Below are 22,987 nucleotides of genomic sequence, written 5' to 3' on the forward strand. Positions count from 1 at the left end.
GGGGACAAAATATTGGAAAATGTGAGCTAAAAGCTCAGTGAGGGGTAAGCCATTTAAGAAACTAGGTTTTTCTTTTAGTAATTCATTTTGAAATAATTTCACAGACAACAAACACAAACAACGTCAAGAAATAAGATATAACCATCCCAGCCTGGTTGCTGAGATACCACAAGCATGATCTGTTTTCCCAGGTAGTCCAGTCTAACCCAAGACACTTGTGCAAGGAAACAATCCCAGTGCTCAATATGTCCCGCCGAATGTGCACATGTTGACAAAATCTCGTTAGACGTGCTTGAAACACGCTAACATTTACCCAGGGTACAATTCTAGTTTCCAGACCAATCCTTATAAACATGCTATCAAGCAAATGCGAAGTTACACAATCTTTTACGTAAAACAATGTAAACTTAGTAACTTGACTTCGAGAGGACACCTTCCTGATCATACTAGCCTCATCAAACCATACATATATAAATATATATATATCATAACATATATGTAGATAAGATCAATTAAAACAATTGAAAATAAAACCACTCATAGTTCACCCGTAGGAGTTTCTCTTTCCTGAGCTTTTCCTGCTTCCCTAGTTCCTTTATGATTCTGAACCTATGTTAATCTCATAATCAACTTAGAATCCTATTTTCTAGGGTTAAAACAACTTTAACATACCTTCTTGGCCTTAGCCCTATCTTACCAACTCTAACAAATGCTAATCTACACCCTAGGACAAACCAAGACAACTGTGGGCGCAAGGGTCATTTCCTGCAGGTTGATTGGTGTATGGACACTCCTTTAACACAAGCAAGCCTTGATCAACGCATGGCAAACTACCATTAATGCATGGTAAACCTCCCATTAACGCATCCCCCTCCTCGAGCTCCTCAATTTTCTCCAACTTCCTCTCTTTTTAAGTCTCCTTAAGGATATTTTGAGTTGTAAAGTGAAATGGAGTCTCCTCGGGTATTTATAGGCATTCCAAAGGGATCCTTGTCATCATTCCTATGCTCCAACGCATGACACCTTGCTTGTATGGCAAGTTTATGTTGGTCCAATGGATCTTCCTTGACACCTCCTCCTTGCATGCAAAGCTTAAGTGTCTTCATCATGCCTAGACTAACGCATAGCTATCTTTTGAAGTGTTATTCCACCCTTCTTCATGTCCTACTATGCGTCCACCTCATCCTTGGCTTGGCCAAGACTTCACTTGGTTGAGCCACGTACCCTATATTGTTGTCAATCCGACCTTACTTGCCAAATTCTCTAATTAACGCATACTAACCTAGGTTGGGCGCATGGTGGCTTCATCAACCCTCCTCTATGCGTCCAACATCTCCTTTATGCATTCATGATGGTGCCTCCAACGCATGCTCACTTAGGTTTAGATGTATGGTTCCTCAATTTGGCTCTTAATCACCACGTCTTCCTCTTAGGTCTTAGGCAAGAGTATGCCCCAACTACCTCAAGCTTGCACCAACTAGGGTTTTTGGCTTCCTTGGTGTAACTCTCTACCAAGGATGTGTCTTATGCTTCCATCTTGCTCCTCCTAAAGTTCAAATGAAGTTTACAAGACCTCCCTATGCGCCAACCCTAGGTTTTATGCGCCCATCTCTCCCTCATGCGCCCATCTATCTTCTTTTTTCTTCTCTTGGTTTTTATTTTCCTCCTCAACGCATAGCCTACTCCCCAACTCCAAGACTTAGCCATATGTCTTCTTGTCTTACTTTTCCTTCAAGACTTCCATCAACATAGCCATTGATGCACCTAATGTTTCACCTATGCGCCCATCCCTTCCCTTTTTAGGGTTTCCTCCACTTGTGGTGTCTTATGTTGTCCAACACTTAGCCAACTTTTCCCCCTTGAATCCCCTATGCGCCCACCACTCATTCCTCATGTGTTAATTCCAAATTTCCTTCCTTGGTGGTGCATAGTTCAATACATGATCTTCCAACACAACCACTTCTTTCCTTAGGTTTCCACTTGATCCCAAACATCTCACCATAACACCTCCCATGCGTCCAAAATCCTCATGGTATGTGCCCACCATGTCTATTTCTACCCTAGCATGTGTCCAAGTCCTCTTTCCTTCCCAGAATATGTTCCACTTGAAGTGTCTTACCATAAGTTAAGCTCCTACCCCTCATATCCTTGGTACTTAGTCAATTTTTCTTAAGTACTCTCTTCCTTCCAAGGCATAGTTTTGGATACTTGGGTATTTTCCTTTCAAGAGCTTGAATTTTGAGTTTCTCTTTCTGCCTAAAGAATCCTGTGAAGGTTCGGGTGTTACAGTACACTTCTATTTGGAAGTGATTATTCCTTTTGAATAGAATACCTTTTCTAGGAGACCCTTTCAAATATCTCAAAATTCTGTTGGCAGCTTCAAAGTGAATCGGTTCAGGAGAATGCATAAACTGACTTACCATGCTCACAACAAATGCAATATCGGGACGTGTATAAGACAGATAAATTAATCTACCAACAAGCCTATGATATCGTTCATTGTCCTTTATTTCTTCTGCTTTTACTACTAGAAGCTTTATATTAGGTTCAATAGGAGTTTCTGCAACCTATATTCGTTGTAGGTAAAGATGTCCAATTTCCCCATGGAGATGGGACCCTGCCTCGAACAGGGCGGGGATTCCACTATTAGGGGGGGAATGGGGAAAAAAATTCCCCGTGAGCTAAACGGAGACGGGGACGGGGAATGCATTCTCGGTCCCTGCCTCGCCCCGTTTCCCATCCCCGCCCCGATTAGCTTCTACATATTTATTTAGTATAGTTATCTAATGTTATGTTATTATTAATATTATATAAATATTACATTTAAATTTCAAATTTGATTATTTCTTGGGAAAGATAATGAATATGTTTAAATTGAATATTTAAATTTAGATTATATATGTGAATAATTTGATTTATATTTATTTCTTTATACTAAAAACAATTAATTAGCTTTTTCAAGCCAAAATTTGAGTAATTTATCTTTAAATTCAAATTGTCATGTAAAACAAACCATAATAAACAATTTAATGATAATGTTAATTATTTAATTAAAATTTGCTTACATTAGTGATTTAAATTAATTGGCTTTTTACAAAAAAAAAAAGGTAACGGGGAAAAATTCCTGCGGGGAACCCGATCCTCGTGGGGAATTTCACGGGGATGGAGAATGAAATGGGAAGCGGGGATGGGGATGGGGAATGGCATCCCCGGCCTCGCCCCACCCCGTGGACATCTCTAATTGTAGGTAAAGCAGAGAAAGAAGTTACCGGATTCTTTGAATATATCGGTAGGCCAGAAGACAGAACTGAATTTACTAGGTTGGACTGAGGATGTATGATCGTTCCAAGGGCTGCTCCAATAGCCCGAATCTATTGTTGAAGATTAATTAACTGCTGTTGACCACCAATGGAGACAATCCAGTCGAACCCAAAGTCCCCTGATTAGCCGGTGCATATTGAGGAAGATGAGTGGCTGCTGTATTCGGTTGCTGTCCACCCGAAAAATACGAGGATTCACCCATATACGGCACGCCAAATGGTTCCTGGTTCGAGTGAAAAGACGTAGGTTGGGACTGCAGGGCTGGCATAGAAGTACCTTGGCTGGACTGATGTGGTTGAGACGGTGCGAAAGAAAGAAGTGCCGGTGCAGGTTGGGCTAGTGCGAGGTACGGTTGGGTTGGCTGAAGGGACGTCGGTGCGATCTGGGTAGGCATGATCGGTTGGGACGACACACTCGGATACGGCGCGACTTGCAATCACGTTTCAGACGACACACTGCTGCTCAGATTTTCCTACAACGGCTGCCGACATATCGACTAGAGGTACTTGTCGACGGCAGCTTGAACGGCGGTGTATACGATGTCGGCTGTGCCTTCTTCAATGATGTCAATGACAGTTAGGGTTTCGTCACCCTGCTCTGATACTATATTGAAATACAGAAGGGTAGAAGAAAGATGACAAGTTTACGTGGAAAACCCTAGATCAAGGAGAAAAAAACCATGATAGAATATTTTCTTATTTTTCACACACTGAATTACCACAGATACACATAAATAGACTAAGGCAAACCCTAATACAGTAGAGAAATGTAAAAAGACTAAAATGCTCTTAGGACAAATACAACATTTCAATAGAGACAAATAAAAGGAAGGAAACTACCCCCCCCCCCCCCCCCCCAATAAATGGAAAGAGACTAAGGCTCAAAATACAATGAAACAAAGAAAAATAAATATAACAATTACAATTAATTCGAACAAATACAATCAAAAGGAGAGGACAAAACTCAAATCAGCCTCAAACAAATAATAAAATAACAACTACTCTTGAAAGGCTCGAAGAATTCTTCCAAGGCAAAACTCCTTGATGTAAACCAACACCAAACAACTGAGGGAAAAGATCTGAAGGATATCAAAGATCCCCTAAAAGAGAAGAAAGGAGAAGTAATGTCCAAAACCACAACATCCACTAGACCTCAAAGGAGACGTCAACCAAGAAGCTTTTGATGACAAAAAGCTGAAGAAGAATAATAATTAATCAACTTAAATTCAACCCCCAACTCTCAGTTAAATCATAGCTTGCGGTGATTGAGATCTAATTTCTACCATTTGAAAATCACATGCCTCTATTAAGGAGTGGAATTTTGAAGGGATTGAGGATGAAGTTAAGGGATACTTTTCCACTGATGCTACTAACCTTACTATCTTCACTTGAAAAAAGGTCATCAAAAGCTTCCGTGAGAGAGTCTTCAACAGGAAGATCATCTATCTGAGTATTAGTTAATTGTTCATCTATCTCCTCATTGCCCATACTAACCTCAGATGCAAAATCGGAATCCTCATCATGTTCCGATTGAGTGGATGTATATGTCTTAGTAATGGAAGAGGAAAAAAACACCTTTGATAAACACAACATCCTGGAGGACTAAACTTTGTGTAAGTGAATGAATCTGAAGGAAGTGAAGAAGGCTGAGATAGATTTGGTGATGAAGTAATGATCAGAGTCTCCGGGTTTCCAAGAAAACTAGAGTGAGCACGCTTTTTGGTATAAAAGAAAGGGTAGGGTTTAATAAGCCGAGAGGATTTAGATCTATCACGAGCTGTTAGCAAAGATAAACCTGGTGCCACTTTTTCATCATTCTCTTACTTGTTCTTTTGTGACAATCTAGATTCTTGCGGTTCATCCAAACTCCTAACAGACTTAAAAGGGATCCCTTGAAACTGATGGAGAATTGTAGGAACGATACCTTCATCTTCCATAACTTGTTTTAAACGAGAAATATCAAATGGATTATAAAAATCACTCTAAAATAAAACATCATAAACTTGTCAGCCATACACGGGGTACAAGTAGATGGAGATAAAAATGAGAAGGGAGTTTCCTTTGCATGACTGAGGAACAGTTTAAAGACCTAAATAGCATAATCCAAACCGTAATATTCACCCGTTGGGGACTCTTGGATTTCCAAAGAGCTTTCTTCAACCCTTTATCTAAAGGGGAGGCCAATGATAAACAAGTTATGAGATTTGATTGAGAAAGCACCGTTAGCTTCAAAAGACCATAACCTCCTATCCGAACATGCCCCCATCCTTTTTTTTCTAAAATGAGGCCAAGGATATTCTGAAATTTGATTATCTCTTCCTCCTTTCGTAATCTTTGAAAGAAATGGACCATGAGGAAGAGGAGGTATCCCAATGATCCGACACCGGAGCATTGGGGTTGAGAGCAATTCTGAATAAGCTTGGAAAGCAGATATTTAGAGGCATTTTATCTATCCACGAATCGAGCCAAAATGCAATTCCACAATTATTGCCAAGCTTGAACATGGCTAAAGCTTCAACTTTCAGCCAAGATCTTGAAATGCTAATCCATGGGCTACGTAGGCTAACACTTGGCCTCTTTTTCGTTTGTTGATTGAAACCTCAATTGACTGCAAGTGTCGATTGTGGGTGCATGTTTCTGCTTCCGTGTTGCTAGTATAACCTAATCCTATTGCCAGTTGAATTCGAGCTAGGATGCAACTCTTATACCAATTGATGTATTCAATAATATCTTAAAGGAATTTCTAAAATAAGAGAGCATAGTGTGTCAAGTTAACATTCAGCCATATGCATAGGCTGAGGTGACAACCTAGCAACTAACTAACTGAAAATACTAACTAAACTAGAACATCAACAAGGTGTAAAAAATATGGGAATAAGAGTAAAACCTAAAAATATAGAGGAATTTGGTTGAATGGAGCAAGCAAGAGTTATGCAAAGGTGTTAGTGGAAAATCATAGGGCTTATCCCCCTAGTTTTGGAAAATTGATTCTCGACTCAAGGAAAGCTCAAACTTCTTATCAGGTTTAAAATGATCACGATGTGTTTCAGCTTGAGTTCGATGAATTGTGGGTAATCTCAAGACTTTTTCCGCATAATGATTGGACGAAAATAGCAGTGGTTTTGGAAGACCACTTCAAAACTGAAGTGTTGATCGATCCCTTTTTTGATGATAAAGCTTTGATTAAAGTTGTCACTAGAAACTTGGCGAATTTTATTGTTTCTCCAGGAAATTGGACGACTTTTGAGGACTTCCATTTGCATTTTGAAAAATGGAAGGGCGAAATTCAGTCATCCGAGATTTATAAAGAGATATGGGGTTGGATTTCAATTAAAAAATCTACCCTTAGATTATTGGTGTCGTGAGACTTTTCAGTCTATTGGGACATATTTTGGTGGCCTTATTAGCAAAGCAACTGACACTCTCAATATGATCAATTATTCGGTGGCTCAAATTCAAGTCCAACATAATCTTTGTGTTTTATGCCAACAACCATTGAAATTAAGAATAAAATCAGAGGAAATATTTTTCTTCATTTTGGTGACATTGAAGTCTTGGATCCTCCAAATATAGTTTATGACGCTTTATTTTTGAGTGATTTTTACAACCCAGTTGATATTTTTCTAGGAAGCACAGATACTTCTAATTGTGTAGAGAATCGGTATTAGATACGGATACGTCCAGATACGTGATTTGAAGTATTTGGTTTTTTTATTATTTTTATTTTTATTTTTAATTTTCAGAAATGCGTATCTGCTTCCAGATGCGTGAAGGGGATGCGTGGGTCAAATTTTTTTTTTTCTTTCAAATTTAAGCCCAACCATTTAAAAAGCCCAACCCACAACCTATTTTATTTTAGTGCATGTTTAGGAGTGATTTTAAAATCATCAAAAATCACTTTTTTCATTTTTAAAATCACTCGGACACATTTTTAATTACTCAAAATTAATTTAGTTTTCAATCTTACACTTTTAAATGCAATTTTCATATCATCAAAATTAGTTTTGAAGAATTAAACATGTTTCACAGATTTTGAAAATGAAAAAAGTGATTTCAACCATTTTAAAATCACTTCCAAACATAAAAGTCCACTTAAATTGAGCAATCCAAAACAAAATAAATTAAAATTGATAAAACATAATTTTTTTTTTAAAAAACCTGAAATGTAATTAAATCTTCATTCTTCCCTTCTCTCTCATTATTTAAATCATGATTCACACCCGCTTCATCTTGAACTTCATTCTTCATCTTCTACTTCTTTCCTACCGTCTACTCTAGTTGTTCAACAATCACTCGACGTTACTGGATTTTTTTTCAAGTTTTCACTCTCTTCTTGAATCTATTTTATTCTAACTTAAAATAAGTATTATAGCAATTAATTAGACATTATTATCTTTAATGTATCCGTATCTTAGTTTTTTAGAAATTAACGTATCGTCGTATCGTATCGTATCCGTAGAATGTATCCGTATCTGTGTCTGTGCTTCTTAGATATTTTTCGTTTAAAGCAGATTATGAAAGATGAAGGTCGAGCCCTAAAGTAGACTTTTGTGAACCGATTCAGAGTTTTCCATTAGTTTCAAGGGATCCCTTTGAGCCTTTCAGGATTTTGGGAAAACCTAAAGAGCTTAACCTATTAGCAAAGCAATTTGGGTTGCCATAGGAGAACGAACATGAGAATGATGAAAAAGTGGCACATGCAAATATTTTGGATAGATCTAAGACTTCTCGGCTTGTTGAACCCCACCCTTTCTTTTATACCAAGAAAGCTTGCTCACTCTGGTTTCCCTATAAAATTAGAGATAAACACAAACATTTTGGAGGAAGCTTGTACTTGGATCATCACTTCATCATCAAAGCTTTCTCGGCCTCCTTCACTTTCTTTAGATCCGTTCACTTATACAAAGTTCATTCCTCCAGGATCAAATGTTGAGTTTACCAAGGGTGTTTTGTCCTCTTCCAATACTAAGGCATCTACCTCCACCCAATCTGTTCACGATGGGGTTGGGGATTTCGATTTGCTTATGAGGTTAGTATGAGTAGTGAGGAGGTTGATGAGCAGTTAGCTGATACTGAGTTAGATGTACTTCCTGTTGAAGACTCTCTCACAAAAGTTTTTGATAATCTCTTCTCAATTGATGATGGTAAGATTGCAGATAAGGCTATACTTTCATTAGCATCAGTAGAAAAGTATCCCTTAACTCCTTCCTCAGTTCCTTCCAAATTTCAATCTTTAATAGAGGCGTGTGGCTTACAGATGATAGAAATCAGGCCTCAGTTGCCACAAATTCTGATTTAATTGAGAATTTGGGAAGTTTTCTCAGGTGAAGTCTCCATTCAAGCCTTTCAAGAATCTTTCAGGGATGTTGTATTTTTGGGCATTGTTTTTCCTTTCTTCACTTCTAGTGGGTTTTCAATATCTTGTTTAAGGCTAACCGTTTCTAGTTTGGTTGGGTTCTTCAGAAGTTGTCCATTAACTGTTTCGTGTTTGATTACATTGAGGAGTTTCACTTTGAAGGAATTCTTCGAGCTTTTCAAGAGTAGTTGCTATTTTGTTTTTGGTTTGAGATCGTCTAGAGTTTCCTCTTCTACTTTTGGTTGTATTTGGCCGTAGTGGTTGTAATTGCTATATTTATTTTATTTTATATCATTGTATTTTGAGCATTGGTCTCTTTACATTTAATTGATGAAAGTCTTGTTTCCTTTCCAAAGAAAAGGATAAACAACCCAAAGATTTACAGAAACATCCCAAGAAGGAATAAGGAGCTGAAGAATAAACCAAGAACAGAAGCCCTCGATTGAAGGAAGCCGATGATGACAATTTGAGACAATGAATCAACTATGGGTATAGGAAAGAGGTGGAGGATGCGATGGAAGGAAGTGGAAGGTGAAAAGTTAGAGGAGAGAGAAGAGAACGTTTTCCGTCTTCACATAACATAAACCAACTTCTTGCTCTAATACTACCACACTCAAATTGAGAGATTAGATATTTTGAATATATTCAAAAATATTTTTGAAAAGGAAATAAACTTTTTCATTGAATAAATGAAAATAGGCTAATGCTTAAAATACAAAGATATGAAAACAAAAGCAAATTACAAAGATAACTAAGCAGAAAAGATAAAAGTGATACAATTCAGACAAGATCTTGAGTAGAATAATCAGCAAGTTGCTTGGAAGAACACCATGAGGATACCCATCACAGTAAAAAAGACCCAATCCATATGTTTGTACTTTAGGTTTTCTTACATTGGAGGAATAACCATTTTTTTAAAAAAGTGTAAAACTCTTAGGTTTGAGAAAGAATTAGAATGCTCTAGTCATTCACTAAAGATTTGAATATATACAAGTGTACAAAGTATAGAAAAGGAAAATATCACAAAATATTTACAAGAATGGAAAATCCTAATTATAGAAATTATAACACTCCCCCTCAAGTTGGAGCATATATGTTAATCATGCCCAACTTGTTACATAGATAATCTATACGTCTTCCATCCAATGATTTCGTGAAGATATCTCTTAATTGTTCTCCAGTCTTCACATATCCTGTAGATACCAGCCCTTGTTGAATTTTCTCACGTACAAAATGGCAATCAACTTCAATATGTTTAGTTCTTTCATGAAATACTGGATTAGACGCAATATGAAGTGCTGCTTGATTATATTTATCACACCACAACTTTGTCGTTGTGGTGATTTCAAACCCCAACTCAACAAGAAGTTAATATATCCAAATCAATTCACACACAGATTGTGCCATTGTTCTATATTTTGATTCTGCACTTGAACGTGACACCATATTTTGCTCCTTACTCTTCCAGGAAATCAAATTACCACGAACAAAAACACAATACCCTGACGTTGATCTTCTGTCTTCTTTAGATCTTGCTCATTCGGTGTCTGAGAAACATTCAATATTAGTATGACCATAATCCTTATATAATAAACCACGCCCAGGAGTAGCCTTCAAATAACTAAGAATCTATTCCAATGCAATCCAATGATCAACTGTAGGGCATGACATGTACTGACTCACAATACTTACTGAATAGGCTATGTCGGGTCGAGTCACTGTAAGGTAGTTAAGTTTTCCCACTAACCTCCTATATCTTTCAGGATCTTTTAGCAATTCTTCATCTTTTGTGAGTTGTAAGTTGGGCATCATTGGGGTACTACATGGCTTGGCCCCTAGCTTTCCTGTTTCAGTCAACAAATCAAGTACATATTTTCTCTGTGATAATAGAATTCCTTTCATGCTTCTTATTACCTCAATTCCTAAGAAGTATTTCAACATGCCCAAATCTTTTGTATGGAATTGACTATGAAGAAAGGTCTTTAGAGACTGGATACCTAAAGCATCATCACCAGTAATCACAATATCATCCACATATACGACTAACAAGATGACACCACCCTCAGATCTCTTAAAAAAGACTGAATGATCTGACATGCTCTTCTGCATTCCAAAGCTTTCAATCACTTGACTAAATTTACCAAACCAAGCTCGTGGGCTCCGCTTTAATCCATACAAGGATTTACGAAGGCGACACACTGTTCCATTCTCCCCCTGAGCAACAAACCCTAGTGGTTGCTCCATATACACCCCTTCTTGAAGATCACCATGAAGAAATGCATTTTTAATATTAAGCCGATGTAAAGGCCAATGATTGATTGAAGCTAATGAAATAAACAACCGTACAGATGCCATTTTTGCTACGGGAGAAAAAGTATCAGCATAGTCAACGTCATAAGTTTGTGCATAGCCTTTCGCTACAAGGCGCGCTTTTAACCGAGCAACAGAACCATCAGGATTGACTTTAACCGCAAACACCCATTTGCAACCGATAGCCTTCTTTCCTGCAGGGAGAGAAACTAAATCCCAAGTACAATTATCATCTAAGGCAGTCATCTCCTCCACCATTGCGACACACCAACCAGGATGAGACAAAGCCTTATGAACAATTTTAGGGATGGATACAGACTCTAAGGATGCAATGAATGAACATGTGGAAGGTGACAAATGGTTATATGAAACAAAAGAGGAAATAGGATAAGCACATGTACGTTTACCTTTACGAAGAGCAATAGGGAGATCATCACTCATTTCTGGATCCACTGACGAAGAAGACTCTGGTACAGGGCATGGAATTGAAGGAGGTTGTCGTCGAGTGTAGACCTTAACGATGGGTGGAAGAGTAGAGGTAGCCACAGTTAGAGATGAATTAGGAAGAGGATCGGAGGGAGAAGTAACTGTGTAGACAAGGAAATCATCCTCTACTTCCTTATGCTCCCCTTGACTCTTATTTGGAGAGAATGATGGTGATGAAAAAAATGGGGTATGTTAAAAAAATGTGATATCAGGAGAGAGGAATATTTATTTAGACTAGGACAATAACACCGATATCCCTTTTGGACATGGGAATAACCAAGGAAAACACATTTTAAGGACTTTGGATCCAGCTTGGTATGCTGAGGCCGAACATCCCGAACAAAGCAAGTACAACCAAATATTTTGGGTGGAATGTGAAACAAATTTTGCTTGGGGCATAAAGTACGAAAAGGTATCTCACCCTTAAAAATGGAAGAAGGCATGTGATTTATTAAGAAACAAGCTGTGGAAACAGCATCAACCCAAAAAGATTTAGGAACATGCATTTGAAACATCAAAGCTTTGGTTGTCTCAAGGAGATGACGATTCTTTCGTTCTGCAACCCCATTTTGGGATGGAGTATCGGCACAAGAAGATTGATGAAGAATGCCATGTGCATCTAAATAAGACTTGAGTGTATGAGAAAAATATTCCTTAGCATTATCACTCCGTAGGATTTTAAGAGCACCATTAAACTGAGTTTGGATTTCAGCATAGAAGTTACGAAAGTGAGAAAGTAACTCAGAACGACTTTTCATTAAATATAACCACATAACACGAGAATAGTCATCGACAAATGTAACAAAATACCGAAACCCTCCCTTGGACTCAACAGGACAAGGACCCCAAACATCAGAATGGACTAATTCAAAAGGAGCACTAGCTCGTTTATTGACTTGAGGATACAAACTCAAACGATGAAATTTAGCAAACTGACATGACTTACAATCTAAAGAAGACAAAAATTGAAGTTGTGGACGAAGACTCTTCAACACAGAGATAGACAGGTGACCCAAACGACAATGCTCTTCAAAGGGAGACGACACACTTGAGCATGTGATGGCCGTAGGTGTTTGTGGTTCAAAGATGTAAAGACCTCCAAATTCACGCCCTTTACCAATAGNGCCCTTTACCAATAGTCTGTTTCGTCATAAGATCTTGAAATAAGCAATAACCAAGAAAAAAGGAGACACAACAATGAAGATCACAAGTGAGTTTACTGACCGAAATCAAATTAAACGAGAAATGTGGTAAATTTAAAACTGATGACAAAGAAATTGATTCAGTAAGATGAACAGTTCTTGATCCTAAAACAGGAGTGGAGGTTCCATCAGCTATAGTGACATTAGGTGAAGAGGTAGATGTACAAAGGTTAGAGAATAAATTGGGGTTACCTGTCATATGGTCTGTAGCGCCAGAGTCAATGACCCATTTTGACGTGGAGGAAAGAAGACATTTAGAAATGTTACCTGTCTCTGCGATGGCCGTAATGGGAGTAGAAGATGATGCCCTCGATGACTCTTGATACTGCTGAAATTTAGCAAACTCCTCTGCAGAAATCGTAATTGACTTGTCAAGATTATCAGGAGTAGAGGCGACATGTGCAAAGGGTGATGACATTCTCTGACCCTTATTCAACAATTTTCTGCATTCATGCTTCGTATGGCCAGATTTATGACAATAATAGCAAACAATACCTCCTGGATTTGATCTTTGGTTATTTGGATGACCTTTGAAGCTATTTGATTCAACCCCCTTATTACCTCTATAATCATTTGTGCGCCCAATCAAAGCATTGCTAGAATCAGATGATGTAACTGCTTGTGTCTTTTTAGTACGAAGTATTCGAGTGTAAGCTTCTTCCAACGAGTAGATATTTGAGCTTGACAACACTTTATCTTTGTCCATCTCATATTTAGGTGCAAGACCTACTAAAAAACTCATGATAAACAACTTTTCACATTGAGCCATTAGAACTTTTGGATCCGTGCTGATTGGCATTAAGGCATTGAATTTCGCGCATGTATTTTTAACCTCCATAAAGTAGCTTGTAAGAGATTTTTCTCCTTGATGAGGTTGATATAGTGTTACAAACATCAAACACTCTATTAATATTTTCTTTCCCTGAATAAAGGAAATCCAGATATTTCAATAGTCCCTTGACTGATTCGCAGTGATTTACTAGTTCAACAATTTCACGGTCAATAGTAGAAGCATCCTTGAATCGTCTCACCACCAAATCTTCTTATTAGCATCAATCGGTGGCTCTTCTGTGATGTGATCATCCATCTCCATGCTCCTAATAAAGTGGCGGACATTTGATCTCCATGAATAGTAGTTGGATCCATTCAACTTGTGTTCAGTTACTTTTGACACCATAGGAACAATCTCAGACATGACTACTGGTTTCTTATCAGCCATTATCTCAAAAACAATAGACACTGGACAACAGAGATTCAAACCCTAATTTACCGAAGAGATGTCTTTACAAGCAGTGAGAATATCTATATATCCCAAAACACACCACCAAGAAGAGTCAACCACACTGAAGAAATCCACAGAAAATGAACAAAAAAAGGACGGCACACGCGCCTACACGTGCCGGCGCGTGGATGGACGGCAAAGAAGAATAGTAGGCGCGTGAGCCTCATGCGTTGGTCAGATGGCAATCGGACCTTGAGGTTTTTTAGATCGGCAGTTGGGCTCCTCTTTGGACTGGGCGGTGTAAAAAAACAATTTTTTTTTTTTTTTTTGGGTGGTGGCGGCTAACGACGGCGACTGTGAGCAAAAGTGTAAACTCACCTCTCCACAAAACCCTAAACGTATCACAAATGGGTTCTAAATTCTGATACCATGTAAAACTCTTAGGTTTGAGAAAGAATCATAATGCTCTATTCATTCACCAAAGATATGAATATATACAAGTGTACAAAGCATAGAAAAGGAAAATATCACAAAATATTTACAAGAATGGAAAATCCTAATTATAGAATTATAACAAAAAGGAAACGAGCCTCTTTATTAATAAGGTGAAAAGAGACTAATGCTCAAAATACAAGAGGGTTATACAAAGAGCAAGAGAGCCTAAGGATCAGGATTCACATTCGGGCATCTCAACTAGGTTGACACCCCATTAATGCCCTCATCATATCCATACAAAACTAACATAATGATAAAAAGCAAAGGACAACCAAGGTCCCAAGACAATTCACTAACCGATACACATTGATACAAAGGAAGACTAGGCCAGATAATATAAGATTGAGATAAAAACTACTAAAAAACTGGGAAGATGAAGGCCTGCCAATTTAAACATAATTCCTGTATGGAGAAATCTTCGAAAGTCTTGCATAAAGTGCATTAGGATGAAGCATTTCTTCGTGCTAATTCAAACTGATCCACCCAACCTACTTCTTTATTGTGGAATACTCTTTGGTTTCTTTCAAACCACAATTATGCAAGTAAAGCCTTCGCCGTATTAACCCCCTAGGGCGCTTCTTAAGTGAAGGGCCTATTAAAATTTGCTGAACATTACTTCTAAAATTATCTCTAAACATCCCAGCAATATTAAAAAATGGAGAAAAATTTCCACCACCATGTTGCTGAATATGAACTTTTGATGGCATTAAAGTTGCGACTTAGCAGGAGGCCGTGAAACTCGGTGGCCGGAAAGGGCAAGCTGCTGCTACTGCTGCTGCTGCTTCTTCTTCTTCAGATTTCTGATAGGTTGAAGGAAGTAGGAAATGTTTCTCAAAGTGCAGTTACCATGGAATGTCATAATTCCTGCTGAAAACTTGGACGCAAAAGGCTTGATGCTCCAAAGGTCTATTATAATTCGTCTACTGGACGAATTTGCCACAAAAAAGGCCACCAAGGATCTCGGCTATTTCCTCGCAGTTACAACTCTTGAAAATATAGGAGAAGGGAAAGTTCGTCAGACAGGTGATGTCTTGTTTCCAGTTATTTTTAGTGGTATCACCTTCAAACTTTATAGGGGAGAGATCTTGGAAGGAGTTGTTCACAAGGTTCTCAAGCACGGTGCTTTCTTGAGATGTGGCCCTGTTGAGAGCATATATCTCTCTTACCTGAAAATGCCAGATTACCGCTATGTGCCGGGTGAGAATCCTGTGCTCTCAAAAATTGGGAAAGATGTAGTAGTATGTTTTATTGTCATTGGAACAAAGTGGCTTGAGGCCGAAAGGGAGTTTCAGGCACTGGTAAGTTTGGAGGGTGATTATTTAGGGCCTGTTTCTTAATGAATTTCTGGCACTGTACTGTTAAGTTTGTACTGTGTATATATAAACAAAATCAAGTCATCTTCAGGATGGATCAATGTGTAGGTGACATTATTAAGTGAAGCTAAATGTTTGTAGGAAGTTTCTTGGACGATGGATGGTAGGCCTGTAATGCAATTTGCTATCATGTTATTTTCTTCATCTTTGTTGAGCTTTTAGGACTTGATTATATTGTTTAGACGGATATTGAATATCTATGTTTGTTTTACTGAATATGAACTTTTGAAAAATAGGTTATGCAAATCTTCACCATCCTTTTTAAACAAAGGGCAAATAGAAGATAACAAATGAACCGAAGGGAACTTTCTTTGCATGACCGAGGAACAATTTAGAAGGCCAAAAATCATTATCCACACTTGAATATTTACTTTCCTCGGACTTTTAGTCTTCCATAAAGCCTTATATAGACATTTGTCCAAAGGGGATGAAGGGGAGAGATGAGTAGTGAGAGATTTAACTGAAAAATTACCGAAAGCTTCTAGGAACCATGTTCTCGTATAAGAATTTTCCGAAATTCTTGTGCCTGAAATTAGAGTTAACAAGTTGTGAAACTCTATTATCTCGTCATCTTTAAGCAATCGACAGGATACAATAGACCAAGAAGTCAGCATATGATCCCAATGAGATGCTTTGGATCCCTTTGGTAACAAAGCAATCCTAAAAAGTCCAAGATACCGAATATTTAGAGGGAGTGCATCTACCCATAGGTCGGTCCAAAAAGCAATTCGAGTACCATTGTCAAGTTTGAAAGGAGCCAAAGCTTCTACTTTCAACCAAATTATCGAAATGCAAATCCAAGGGCTTCTCAAGCTATTCCCCACCTTTCCAGCCGTGTGCCAATAATGAAGTCTTTTCCATGAATGCTACTAACCACTTGCCTCTATAAGGAATTTTCTTCCTCCATATATCGCCAACCCCATTTAGCTAGTAAAGCCATATTTCTATTTTTGAGACCTCCAAATCGAGACCTCCATCAATTAAGGAACGTGTAACAATGACAATGTCCCATTTCACCAAATAGTTTGTTTTGCTTCCCTTATGCCCTTCCCAAAAGAAATTTCGCATAATTCTTTCTAATGAGAGAATCACTTTATCGGGCATTGCAAATAAGGACAAATAATAAGTTGGAAGATAGGAATAACCATTACAACTGAGGAAGAAAAGGAAAAGGACTAATATCAAATATTCACAATCGTTTTTCTTGGGACGCGACATATGAAATTATGATGTACAATTAATGAGCATTCTTAAAATTTGGGTTATTGAAGGTTCTTTTTTATTTTTTGATTTTTTTAACGTACAATCTATTTGATAGTATGAGGTTCAATCTCAAAACCAATTGGCAACGGGAGGGAGTATCTCATCTATCTTATAAAGAGTGTGAGGTCTTTTAGTTTTTCCAACGTGGAATTCTCAACCTGCCCCCTCAAGATGGTGCCTCTTTTGGGTTCACCATTCTTGATTGGATCTCAATTTCTTTTTTATTGGATCGAATATCCGTTTGGGCTTTATGGGCTCTGATTCCATATTTGATAGTGTGAGGTTCCATCTCAAAGTCAATTGGAAACTGGAGGAGTATCCCATCTATCTTATAAAAAGTGTGAAGTCCCTTGGTTTTTCCAATGTGTGGGATTCTCAACACAACCGTTCAAACAATGCCTTCCTTTTATCTATCTTATTTTATTTTTGAAAAGGAAACATAACTTTTCATTGATAAATTGAAAAGAGATTAATGCTCAAGGATACAATAACCTTTAAGAGGAATGAGAATGCGCAAAAATAAAATGAGAAGAAATACTAATGAGATACAAAGAGGATAAGACAACAAAAAAACACACACTTATTCCTAACAAACCAGCTCCAAAAAGGAAAACAAAACAAGAGAGCACATAAACTATAGCCAAAGTCGATAACAATCCAATGGGCAGATGAGGAAAGAAGTCCAAAAAGGCTGGAAGTGCGAGAATCAAACCACAGTTCAAACTAACTTCTAAACTGCCACTTCCAAGATTACAACTACCAAGAGAAATCCTTTTATCTATTTAAAAAATTAAACTATAGATTAACTTCTTCTGAAATTCCATCTTTATTTTTTTGAAAAGAAAACAAAACTTTTCATTGATAAAATGAAAAGAGAGTAATGCTAAAAAGTACAATATTCCGAAAGAGAAATAAGAAGAAAATAACAAGGAGAGTATATATAAGAAACGATTCCAACTGAAAGTGAGATTATCATTCTTCTTCCAATTCTCCCTTTCACCACACTTTGTCTTGTTCAAGCTTCAATTTCTTTTTATTCTGAGGTTATAGCTTCTATAATTGATTCTTGAGCTCGCTTAGATTGAATAAGAACTTGATTGCTATTGTCAAAGCTGCATCATTGTTTCTACCAAACTGTGATTCCCCATTTACGACCTCGATACCTCCGTCAACCATTGCAGCCAGCGTTGGAGGCGGTGTCGTATTCTGAAGAAGAGGAATGAGGCAGTCGCTGGTGTTCGGAGACGACTATGGCCATGGAACCCACATCCAGTCCTCTTTGTCAGCTTCGCTCTTCCCTTCTCATAGAGATGTTTTTTACAGTTGTGGAGCTTCGGGATACGAACTGAACTTGAGCTCTATTAACCGCAACACATCGACTGTTGGCTCTAAATATGGTAAATCGATTAAGCGAGGGATCATATCATTTCTAAACATCGACGAAAGCAGATTTACACAGGTTGATGAACTTCAATGTGTGCCTCATTTCTCAAAGAACTCTTGGGGTCTGTTTCGCCGAAGAATCAAACTACTGTGTCTGAAGTGTGGAAACCATATTGGAAATGCTCGCAGGAACCATACTTTCTTCAGCCCACTTGTTTCAGATGGATCAGATTCATCCTTGCCCAATGAAGTCTCTAGGTGCATGAAATATGAAGTAAAAATTCGTGCTTTACAGCCTTCATCTTCCAATGAATTTGGTACCACAGTTATTTAAACAAGGATAAGGGTTTGTTTGTTGAATGGTTCTTTGGAGCTAAAAGAATTGCTTAGCAGCAACAAATGCAGGATTCTTGAATCTGTTTGCTGTGTTTTACATGTGAATAGAATTGGGTCTCAAATGGAAGGGAAGTGTAATTGAAAAGGATTCACTGTTATTGTTATTGCAAACTGAAAGTATGATTTATATGACTGAATTGTTTCGAAGCTAAAAAAAGATTACAACTGAAAATGAGAACAAGCCAAATAGACAAAAAACCTGAAACTATAAGCACCTAAAGCTTGGAGAGAGAGCACTAAAAGAAGCCGTGAGAGGAGCTGGGCCAAAACAAACGAGCCAAGTGAGCAAAATAACAAAGTACAAGGGGGAAAAAAGAAAACCTGGATAATAGAGAATTCACCACAGCAGACCAAAAACTTTGAAAATTGGCACAAGAAAAAGAATTAAATTATCACACCTGAGGTTTCCGGAAAAGTTACGTTTGGGTTCCTTTTTTAGTCTGTTAGTTAAATTTTTTAATCTAGGATGATCCTTTTGGATTGAATTTCTTGACTAAACTTCTTTGTATTAATTTAATTTACCTACTTTCACCAGTGAAAAAGCATTTAAAAAAATCAGTGTCTTGTATACACATCTAACTAATTATCTTGTTTTCACGTGTGAAAGATGTTTTTTGCTACTTCTATCCTTCATGTGCACCTTATGCAATGGTACGATGATAATTCTGTTGAACAAGCTGTTAACAAATGTGATGAGGTCTGGGAATCTATTGAACCTGAGAAAGTAAGTGGATTTCTTCCCTTCTCTCTCTCTCTCTCTCTTTTTTTTTTTTTTTGAAACGAAAGAAGACTTTCATTGAAATAATTTTTCTTCCCTTCTTTTATGTTCTCCGTAGTTGTATGTCAGCAACACAACATCTAAAGATGACCAGGCTTATCTATCTCTAAAAGTAATTTTTTTGTTCTGATTAGAATTATGTACACATTTACTTTTCTTCACTCTTTGTCTTGTCTTACCTCTCCAATAAAGAGACAGCAGTGTGTTGGTTTATTATTTTACAATGAGCTGCTGCACATATTTTATCGACTTCGGATCTGCGACTACAAGAATGCTGCTCAACATTTAGATAAATTAGATGCTGCAATGAAGGCTGATTTGCAACAAGCCCAGTACATAGAGGATCTGACTAAAGAAATGAATGCTTTAAATCAGAGTCTATCCAGGTCTGATCTACATTATAAAGATAGGTTGGCTCTCACTGAAAAACATGCTCAGCTTCAGGAACAGCTTAGAAGTATGACTAGACCAACTTCCTCGAGCAAAGAATCTTTGGAACCTGGGCATTTTGGAAATGTGAGAACATCTAGAGACAAGCTTGAGTTGGCACCATATCCTATTGATGGGGAGTGGCTACCAAAAAGTGCTGTGTATGTGCTTGTGGATCTTATGGTTGTTATCTTTAGCCGGCCTAAAGGACTTTTCAAAGAGTGCACAAAACGAATTTTATCTGGAATGCTTACTATCCAAGGTAAATATTTTAGAATGTTAACTTTTTATCTACTACTGAATATCCGTTTGTCCTAGATTAACTCATGTAGCCTAAAGGCTAAAAGGAGAGAAATTTTAGGCTAAAAGGAGAGACGCTAAGAATAAAATTAAAGTCTTTATTATGTATTAAAGTTGTCAATACAAGAAGGCATTCCCTCTATTTATAGAGAATTGGAAGACAATTGATGTAGACTACAATTTTTGAGAGTTCTTGAAGGAAAAATATTATTCGTTAGTTATCCTTACTAGGCTCAACTTGTCTTCTAGCTTCTTCCTGGTGTTCCTTATCTTAAATGATGCAAATTATTCCATTTTTGAATTGGAATGCTTTTATATTCTCTGTTTAAGTCTTGTCTTCATTATTTATATTATTTTCTTTATCTTTGGTGTTTTGTATTTTTTAGCGTTAGTCTCTTATGATTAAATCAATGAAAAGTTTTGTTTCCTTTGCTCTTTTTTTTTTTTTTTTTTCTAAAAGAGGAAAAATTCACACAAAGTTTAGAAAGAGAACACCGGGAAGAAGCATTGATCCTTGCAACTTCAAATCGATCAAGCCATTGGGGAGGATATCATAGAAAATCCTTTGATTCAAACCAAATTTCAGCGAGTAAAACTTTTAAAACACTAGCCTGTAGGAGTTGAGACTGATTCTTCATTGAAGGTCCAACTAGAATTTGAATTACATTTTCTTTGAAGGTCCAGCGAGTAAATCTTTGGCCCATAGTGAATCAAGTTCTTGAGAAAATCTCCAACCCCATTTAGCTAAAAGGGCCAGATTCCTATACCTAGCCTCCCAAGCCAAGACCACCTTCTTTCTGAGATTTGGAAACCAAGTCCCCTTCGACTAGATGGTTTACCTTACTGCCTTTATTTCCTTCCCATGAGAAGGTTTTCATAGTTTCTCACATATATAGATTCAACCTTAGCTGGTATACGGAAGGACATATGGTAAATTGGAAGATTCTCCAAGACAACTTTACATAATGTATGTCTTCCTCCACGGGAAAAGTTAAAACGTTTCCAATGGTCCCTTCTTTTGAATCTTGTCAATTATAGGCTGGCAGAAGGATATTGACTCTTGTATTATTTGGAGTCTTAGCTGTTATATTTCTTGTTTAGGGCGTACAATGATTCACAAATTCTACTTTTTGTAGTTTTTGGAGCAACTCAATTTTGCTCATAGAAATTTAGTTGAGACTGATTTTGACATTAAAGAAATGATATGTTTTCTTGCAGAGGAGTTGGTGAAGCTTGGGATAGCTGATGGTGTAAGAGGTAAGACCTGGAAATTGGAATACTATGCATACTTCTACTTCTCAATTTTGAATTTCAATTATTTCTTTTCTATGCATATTTTGTAAAAAGAAGGGAAAAAAACGAGTTTCTTCCATGGAAAATTGTGTGTGACTGTTTAACTTGCGAAATTGTTGGTTAATTTCAAATATACCATTGAAAATAATACTATCTTATTTTCTTTGAGAAGAAAAGGTTTCTTAAATAAAAGCAACACTCAATACAAATAAGGAAAATACAAAATCAGCAAATATAATACAATAAATATAACAAAATCATTCAGGGAAATTGAAGACCTAATATTGGGGTTTTACACTTCATTTACTCCAAAACACGGGGGATTAGAGTTCTTCCTCTCAATCTGCAATGACCTATTGTTACTCAAAATCAGAATACCTTGCTGGTCGTTAGTTAAATCAGAATACCTTGCTGGTCGTTAGATTTACTCACAAGGAAATTAGAAATGCTTTGAAGTTGTTGGAAAAGAACAAGGCTCCCGGCCTGATGGCTTTAGGACAAAATTCTTCCTAAAATTTGGGGAACACCTTAAAGAGAACTTCGTGGAACTTTTTGAGGAATTTCATGCAAATGGTAGGTTAAATTCTTGTGTAAAGGAAAACTTCATTTGTTTAATTCAAAAAAAGGAAATGCCGTCTTTGTAAGGGATTTTAGGCCAATCAGCTTAACTACAATAACATACAAAATTGTAGCGGAAGTGTTAGCCGAGGGTTTAAAAAACATTATGTCAAGTATAATTGCTCCTACACAAAGCCATTTCATTGGGGGAAGACAAATTTTAGATCAAATCCTCATAACCAACGAAGTGGTAGAAGAATATAGATCCAAGAAGAAAAAAAGGTGGATACTAAAACTTGAGAAAGTTCTTGCTGGAAAAACTTTGATCCCAGATGGATTTCGTGGATTATGGATTGTGTGTCTAGCCCAAACTTTTCAATCCTCAATAATGGAAGTCCAAGGGGAAGAATTAAAGCTACAAGGGGCATTAGACAAGGCGATCCTCTCTCGCCTTTTCTTTTTCTATTAGTTAGTGAGGTGCTAAGTGCATTATTGGTCAGGCTTCATGAAAAAGGCAAATTTTAAGGCTTTGTTGTAGGGAAAGATAGAGTTCATGTCTCCATCCTCCAATTCGTCGATGACACCTTGATCTTTTGCAAAAACGACAATGAGATGTTAGAAAATTTAGAATTCTTTGAGTGGTGCTCGAGGCAAAAGGTTAATTGGGAAAAATCTGCATTATGTGGTATTAATATTGATGACAGCAAGCTAAAGGTTAATTGGGAAAAAAGGCTTTATCCAGTCATGTGATGCAGATTACCAAGAAACCTTTGCCCTGGTTGCAAAATTGAATATTGCTCGTGTTTTGCTATCCCTAGCAGTA

The 22,987-nt window shown here is 37.4% G+C and overlaps 2 protein-coding genes across 2 annotated transcripts in view; both read left to right on the plus strand.

The window, feature by feature from the left end:
• Positions 1-22,987, plus strand: part of LOC120090296 (sister chromatid cohesion protein SCC4) — a 38,395-nt gene that overhangs the window by 2,864 nt on the left and 12,544 nt on the right. Inside the window, exons 4-6 of the mRNA XM_039047870.1 lie at positions 19,414-19,530; positions 19,777-20,275; positions 21,532-21,570. Of these exons, the coding sequence (XP_038903798.1) occupies positions 19,414-19,530; positions 19,777-20,275; positions 21,532-21,570 (655 nt within the window). The remainder of the gene's footprint in view (positions 1-19,413; positions 19,531-19,776; positions 20,276-21,531; positions 21,571-22,987) is intronic.
• On the plus strand, positions 12,603-18,202 carry LOC120090297 (DNA-directed RNA polymerase V subunit 7-like). Its single transcript, XM_039047871.1, has one exon. The coding sequence runs from the start codon at positions 15,216-15,218 to the stop codon at positions 15,726-15,728; it is 513 nt and encodes a 170-aa protein (XP_038903799.1). The 5' UTR covers positions 12,603-15,215; the 3' UTR covers positions 15,729-18,202.

The sequence above is a fragment of the Benincasa hispida genome, chromosome 11, assembly GCF_009727055.1.
Source record: "Benincasa hispida cultivar B227 chromosome 11, ASM972705v1, whole genome shotgun sequence".
NCBI classification, from domain to species: Eukaryota; Viridiplantae; Streptophyta; class Magnoliopsida; order Cucurbitales; family Cucurbitaceae; genus Benincasa; species Benincasa hispida.